The 8036-nt window shown below is 27.9% G+C and overlaps 1 protein-coding gene across 6 annotated transcripts in view; it reads right to left on the reverse strand.

Annotated features, from left to right (window-relative positions):
- Nucleotides 1–8036, reverse strand: part of LOC106790089 (probable serine/threonine-protein kinase mkcB) — a 73148-nt gene that overhangs the window by 26850 nt on the left and 38262 nt on the right. For all 6 annotated transcript variants that reach the window (XM_014754771.1, XM_014754770.1, XM_014754775.1 and 3 more), the window contains exon 2: nt 7398–7454. In XM_014754771.1, coding sequence (XP_014610257.1) covers nt 7398–7454 — 57 coding nt within the window. The remainder of the gene's footprint in view (nt 1–7397; nt 7455–8036) is intronic.

Below are 8036 nucleotides of genomic sequence, written 5' to 3' on the forward strand. Positions count from 1 at the left end.
AAAGTGAGTGTCCTATATACGTATATAACGATCAATTTGCAAATTTATTATAAATTAAAAATATAATTGAATTTATTTATTCATTATTTGTGTTAATCGTCATGGGAGTATCATTGATGAGAATTTCATGAGAAAATATATTTATGAGAATTTTATTAGAAACTTTGTATTCGGAAAAAAATTGAGTTTCTTTTTTATTCACATAAATTAATATAATTATATGTCATTAAATTTTTGAAATCTTTATTCAATTGATCAACTTCCAAGTTATTTATAATTGCAATTGTAGATTATATATATATATATAGCATAGAAATAATCCAAAGAATAGTTATTTGATGAAAAATTGAATTTTTCACTAAGGTATTACTATGATAACGATTTACCTTGTACCTAGAATTCTGATCGTGGCGAAAGAAACATCAGTTGTCCGAGTGTGATCACTGATCACGCTGTTACGTCAACAAAAAGCATGATTTCACGTCGTGATGGGATCATTCTCTTCTCAACTAATGTAAGAAGGAGAGAGAGAGAGAGAGAGAGAGAGAGAGAGAGAGAGAGAGAGAGAGATTTCTAGGTTTTCTCAAGCTCTAAACAAGTAAGTACAATTCCTCGAAGCCTTTTTTACGATCACTAACGATTGGGAATTTACCGTGGCTATCTAAATGTCCAAGCTTAAGATTTGCGTTACAAAGTTCTTTACGTTCTTATCATTTTACGATATTGTAAAATAAATATGCTAACGTTGTTATAAGTAAATCGATCTTGGTATTTGCGATTGGTTTTTTTTTTCTTATTTTTTTTTTTTTAAGATAAATCGAACGACAAAATAAAAATGAAAAATAAAAAAAGTAGACATCGATATCGATAATGTAACTAATTGATCTATTAGATTCCGATGTATGGTTATTTAACTTAAGAAAATTATATCACAAATGCGAGCATAACTAAACGTATATTGCACAATCAATTTAAAAGGAAAAAAAAAAATTAAGAAAAAAAACCCAAGTGTTGAACCAATCGGAAGTGTGTTAAATCAATGATAATCAGATTAAGTATCGAAGTTCATAATAAATAATAATAATAATATGAGATAGAGACAGAGTGGTATATATGATTATAAAGATTATGTTATATAAAATGATTTTGTGATCAAGAGAAAAAGGTAAAAAAAAAAAAAGTATAGAACATATTATAACGTTTAACGTAGAAACGATAGTTCGATTGGAACGATACTAACTGATGTGAGATACACAGATGTAAAAGAGAGGATGAACTTTCGAGCGTATAACGGTCAAGATCATCGCTTACTGGATATCCTTGAATTTCACCGACAATATTTTTGCTTCGGGGAATTTTCAATATAATTTGCCATTTTACTTGCCATTAAATTCTCTTTTTATAAAACACTATTACTGATTCTCTGAAAATTGACTGATTTGAATTTTTGATTTTTGTCTCTTAAAAAAAATATACTTTCTATTTTTTTCTTTTTGTAAGCAAACTATGTTCGATTTCAAATGAAATAATTTAAATTAAGTTTCGAGAAAAGAAAATTATTTTTCCCTTTAATAAAAAAAAGAACGAAACGAGGAGGAGGAAAGTTTAAGGCAGTTGTCTTTTTTCTTTCTTTTTTTTTTCCTAAACAATTTTTCGACAATTCATTTTTATACACGCACGCAACATATTTAAGTGTTCTCTGTTGTAAAAGTAATTTAATATATTTTATTAAAATAAAACAATTTGTTTTACAATTACAAACAAATTCGGTAAATTAAAGGAAAGAAAAATTGAAAAGTATTCCTTTTTTTTTTTCTTTGGGGAAAAAGTATTGAAAGAAGAGATCTTTGGTTAGAAGGTGTTAACAAAATGTGTTGTTCATTATATATTTTTACAATTAATTCTTAATATATTTATATAAATATTAGAAATAAAACAAATATATTACGATAAAGAATATCAAGAAATTTTGATCGATTCAAACAATTTAGGTAAAAGGAAGTAAACTTCATTGAATGAAAAAAAAAGAGGAGAGAAAAGGAAGAGTACGGTTTGAAAGTTAAACGTTAGATGGATATGGGATAAAATATCGAACGTGTTTCTCTGTGTCGATAGGGGAATTTGAAATTTTTCCATTAATCTTCGATGAACATACGGAAGTATCGTACACAGAAGAAAGGTGACGTAGCATAGTGACCGTTAGATGGATCGATTCGATTAAAAATAGATTTTCCCAGGTTCGCGTTATAGTACGCGTTTTATTCGGTGGAAAGAGCATTGAAAAATGACGTCTCGGATTTTCTGTATTTGCAAATATTGACGTTGTAAAAGTGACGTAAATGACGATGACGTGCTAAAATATATATATATATTAGAAGTCCTTCACACGATTAGGAATGTTAATATTTTCAATGAAACTTTTCTTCCCGTTTGTATATGTGCGCACGCGTGCTTAATTAAGTATTGAAAGAAACACAAAACAAATAAAAATCGCAAAATAATGTTTGTTTCGTAATCAAATTTTTAATCATTTCATCTAACAGAATGAAAATTAACATTATCTTGAAACATAGTACAAATCTATGTTCCCACGTTATAATATTTTGTACTTTGTCGCGGAATCGAATTAATACAAAATTTGTACAAATCGTCGAACAAAAATAATGTATCTTTTTGTTTCTTTGCATTTTTATATGCGCTCATTGGTGAATTCGCGAATATATCATACGCGTTTACTCACTAAATTTAGATAATATTTAATTTACTGTTTGGATCGGTTCCATAATATTTCAAAGCGAAGTCTGTCTGTTCCGAATAATAAAACGTTTATAATTAGAAAATTTTGTCTCCTGTTAGTCTACCTTACGTAGACAATTTTTCGACAATTCGTAAGATTTTCTTTTTCTTTTTTAAGTATACGTATATCTATACATTTTATATTTCAATTGTTAAATAATATCTTTATGCGAGACGATATAAATTGCTAATTTTTTTTTAACACGAACTGATATTTTTCTACGGTTCCGTTAAATCAACACGAATAATGAATTATTTATTCTTTTTCATCGCAATTAATTTTCATTCTTTTATTCAATATCAGACATTAAACAATGTTTTTTCATATTGATGGATTTAATAACAAATGTATCATTAACAGTTAAACGATCGTTTTTTTAAATTTTATTCGAAATTCTACATTCGGATATTTTTCTTATTCGTACGCGTTTTACAAATAAAAATATTTGATTTTTAATTTTTTTAAATGTTCTTTTTTATTTTACGTTTTATCCTATGGTAAATTAACGATTAGCTACATTAAATTGGCGAAAATATGACCTTCTTTTTTCGTAATCGTCAAAAGACCGATTATGTTAAGAATGAGTATATAAAAATACTGTTTTATCTCTTTATCTTGTTTATGCATGCATAAATATATATATATATACATATTTATAACGATAAACATTGGTAAAAAGAATTCTCAAAAATGACAAACAATTTCTGGGAATAAATATACTATATCGTTTCTGAAAAAGGTATCACGAACGAACGAACGTATGATTTGTACAGAATTTAAAAAAATATCTTTTGTTTTCTCATAACTTAAATGGTATCATAAAGTATATATGTAAAATCTCCCATGTTATTTAAATATAAAACTTTGAAAGATTTTTGAAGTTATACTTCTTTTTTATTATTTTATTTATTTCAAATTAAGTCGAATGATATATATATATATATATATCAAAATTGTTGTCAAGAAGTTATATTACTAAATAACGACCCAGTATATAAATGTTAGTTTATATAAATGCATGTGTACACATTTAAAAACGTGCACTGTAAGAATAAAAGTTTCGTATTTCGCGCAATGTTAATTCAGGCAGAAACGCGTCACAGTAATATTTTCTTTAAAGTGCTGCGAAAGGACACGACACGAGTAATTGCCATTTAAGCCGAGTAATTATTAAACGCCTGTGACTAATTCGTTGAATGCGAAATCGCTATTTTTTTTTTTCTTCTTCTTGTTTCTCTTTTTTCGAGATAAAGAAACGAAAAGAATAAGAAGGAAAAAGAAAAGAAATTAAAAAGAAAAGAAAAAAAGAAATAACAAAGATTTGAAACGTTCGAAGATCGTTACGAATAAAAGATCAAATATATGGGATGGTGAAAAATCGTTATTTAAAAAATACATACATACGTCTTTTAACGTGTCAGTTTGCCTAAATATTTTGTGATGGGAAACAGAGAGCTGTAGAAAGAGAAAGATAAAGCAAATGAAAAAGGAAGAGAAAGAAAGTATAGGATGAGAAGCATATGGCGCGTGTCGTCCATCGTATGCCATTGGCTGGGCATAGTGTAAAAGTCACGTGTTCGTTTACTATACTTTACGTACTGGGCTAAGAAGCAGCTGGCGGTAAACTAATGTTGATTGTCATATAAGCGAAGAGGTTAACCGTTGATTGAACTATGCCGGTTTATGTTGATATCAGAAAATGATAAGAAGATACAGATGCTTATATTCTAGGACAATTTTCATTTGAGGTTACCAACCTAATTGATCATTTTCAATTGTTTATTCTACCGTTTAATATTATTTTACGAACGTTCGAGAGAGAGAAAGTAAATGTTATTTTATTGACTTAAGAAAATGAAAATATTTTTCTTATCTTAATTATCGCTTCTTTTTTGACTTGTATTCAATTAATTTATATTATATAAATATTTTTTTCAATATCTATTTTTATATCGGTAGGATGTATAGTATATGCATTTGTAATATATATCTTTGTGTGACATTTAAACAACGATTAAGTCTTTTCTAATGCAAATTACTGGATGGATAAATCCAACGGTTGATACTTATTATCAACGGTAGATAATTCATAATAAAATTGTCATATGGATATTATTATTATGTATCGATAGTAAATATTATCTTCTACTTATGATAAGTTACCAACAGTGGAATACGATTTCTACATTATCGACGATAGGTGTGCTACCGACGTTATCGCCGATAGATGTGTTGTCGACGTTGTCGACATTACCGATACAAACGTTACCGATGTTACCGACACATGATAAATTTACTACACTATCATCTCTTATTAGTTTCTTATATCCCGTATTTAAAAATGTTTCAAACTCTTCGAGAAAAAAAATCGTTCAGATTTATATTTAAAATATAAAATAAGAACAAATAAATAAATGTTCCATTTCTCGAAAGAGATTTTCGCATATTATCGATTATGAGAAATAATTCCGAACAGCTTCTGTAAACTCGTTGTTGTTAATTTTCTCTTTCGAAGAAAAAATATATTTCTAATACGTATTAGGCTAATTTCTTAGAGGAAATAATGAAGACAATGCGAGTGATTTCATCTCCGAGTAAAACAACGTAACTAACATAACTACACTTACATCATACCATTATCTCGAACATAATCAATCCGATTAACGCTGATGTGAAACGCAGTATATAAGGATGTAGCGAATATACGAATGATATAAGAGACACGAAACTGTAACATCAAAGTTATTGACGAAGGATCAATGTATCCTTATTTCTTTACAATCGGATTGCAACTGAAGATAAACACAGATGATATAGTTCTAAAAATTTCGAAGTAAATAAAAAAGAGAATAAAGTGGTAAGAAAATGTAAAGAAAGAAAGAAATAGAGTTATTTCTCTTTACGATATAAAAAAAACAAAAGTTGCCCAAAAATAATCTTCAATATGAAGATTTGAATGACACGTGACATTGACGTGTATTGAAAAAGTAATGATCATGTTTTCCAAAAAAGAAAAAAAAGATATAAAAAGAAATAATCTCTTCTTCTTCTACATGACTTTCCTTATGTAACTGGAATAGTATACAAACAAAAAAAGAAAAAGAAATAAAAAAATAAAAGTAAAATGATAATTCTACCAACGGGGTAAATTGTATTGAATTACCATTGAAATATTTGCGTCGAGTTACATTATTAATAAAATAAAAATCGAATAAATAAATTAAATTAGAAGATGTAAAGGGGAAGATGAGACAACAACAACAACAAAATAATATGTAATAAAATTCATAATGTAATTATAAATTGGAATGAATGTTTTCAGGGTAACCTCGTACACGTAGCGAAATAGCATAAACGTTGTGATAATGAGAAGAATTTTGTTTGAGAATGAAAAATGAAATATTAAAAGAGAAAAAAAAATAAAAAGCAAGAGAAAGAAGATAAATCTTTGCTTTGGGTAATGAAACGTGTCTAGCGTTGGATTACGGGTATTAATGTTCCAGCATCAATCGCCGTTCACTCAGAACTGGACCAGTTGACCCTGTACCGAATGTACACATTGTAAGAGTAGTAGTCGTTTACACTTTTTCGCTCGTGCATTCTCCTACTCAAACAAACAAACAAACAAAACTAACTTTATTATTCTTATCTCTATTCCTTCCTTTTATTCTTTCTCTTTTTATATTTATTGTTTGATTCTTATCCTATAATTTCTAACTTTGAATCTATATTATATTTTAATATTCCGAAAAAAAGATTATTCTTTTTATTCTTTTTTCTTCGTATTTTCTTTCTTCCTTTTTGCATATATATGTATTTATTTTTTTGTTGTTGTTCACGTCTTCCTCGTATTTTTGCAGCAGAAATACGATCGAAGATATTAATCAGGAACAAGTTTTTCTCGGAAGAAACTTTTTTCTTCGAATTCCATGCGTAATAAGAACGTTTGAGAAATGAAATAGAAAATCGCATGTAATTTGCATAATCGACAGTAATCATTTATTATTGAATCGAATTGGACGAAGGACGAATTAAATCATTTATTTCAATCTATATATTAATATATATAAATATGTTAATGTTAAAACATGAAATTTAGAAATTTTCGAATGCTTCCAAATATAACCTCTGACAATATATTAATATATGTTTTATTTATATTTACTGCAAATAAACGATAATTATTGAAATTATATTTAATAACTTGTAGAAAGAAGAAGGAAAAAAACAAACAACTCGTGATAAATGAATGAATTTACGTGCAAATATTTTATATACGAAAATTACGTATATCTTTTATCATAAATAAATCATACACACACAATCAAAATAATAATATAATATTTTGTGTAGATAATTATTTGTGATCATAATAATAAATATACCATTGAAAAAGAGAAAATAGATGAAAATAAAAGATCCTTGCTCTCTCCCTGATTCCATACACGAATAATATACACACACTTACACACATACATACGCAACGAGATGTATAGTTATACACAGATGCAATGGTAGATTTATGCATCCGAATGGATGGATGACGCTTTCGCTAGAGAAATGAGCCGATAAACGGGATAAAATTGTACTACTCACTCACCGGTCTCATTTTCGTGGCCTTGAGTCCCGTCATCTCTCACATCATCCGTGGAAAGTGCTGAAATCAAAGATAAACGATGAATCTCTAATTTATTCCTCTTTTCCATATTTGTATTTCTACATATATATATTAACAAAGAAAAAAGAAAGCAAACAACAAACAAACAAACAAATGTATACATATGTCTGTTTGTGTGTGTGTGTGTATATGCATAAGAGGGAATATTTGTATCTGTATATATAAAAGAAGAAGGAAAGAAAGAAAGCAAGTAAATAAACACCATCAACATATACATACGTCTGTGTGTGTGTGTGCGTGTGTGCATAAGAGGGATAAAGCGAGAGTAATTATTAAAGTGCAAGACACGTTACGAACTCACGTGTCCTCGAAAGAACTGATCACGGCCTTCACGTTTGATGGACGAATATTAAACCACGATGGGAGCTTTTTTACGATTACAACCACGCTTCTCCTCCAACATTTGTACACGTATATTATGTATGTATATATTTTTACATACATAAGGAAGTTAGATAGATTTTATACATATATTATGATAATATAGTGTAATATATTGCAACAACGTTATAATTATATTCTATATTATTTTATATATATATTAATATATATAATATATTA

The sequence above is a fragment of the Polistes canadensis genome, unplaced genomic scaffold (assembly GCF_001313835.1).
Source record: "Polistes canadensis isolate GaletaPanama2010 unplaced genomic scaffold, ASM131383v1 scaffold_214, whole genome shotgun sequence".
In the NCBI taxonomy this organism is placed as follows: Eukaryota; Metazoa; Arthropoda; class Insecta; order Hymenoptera; family Vespidae; genus Polistes; species Polistes canadensis.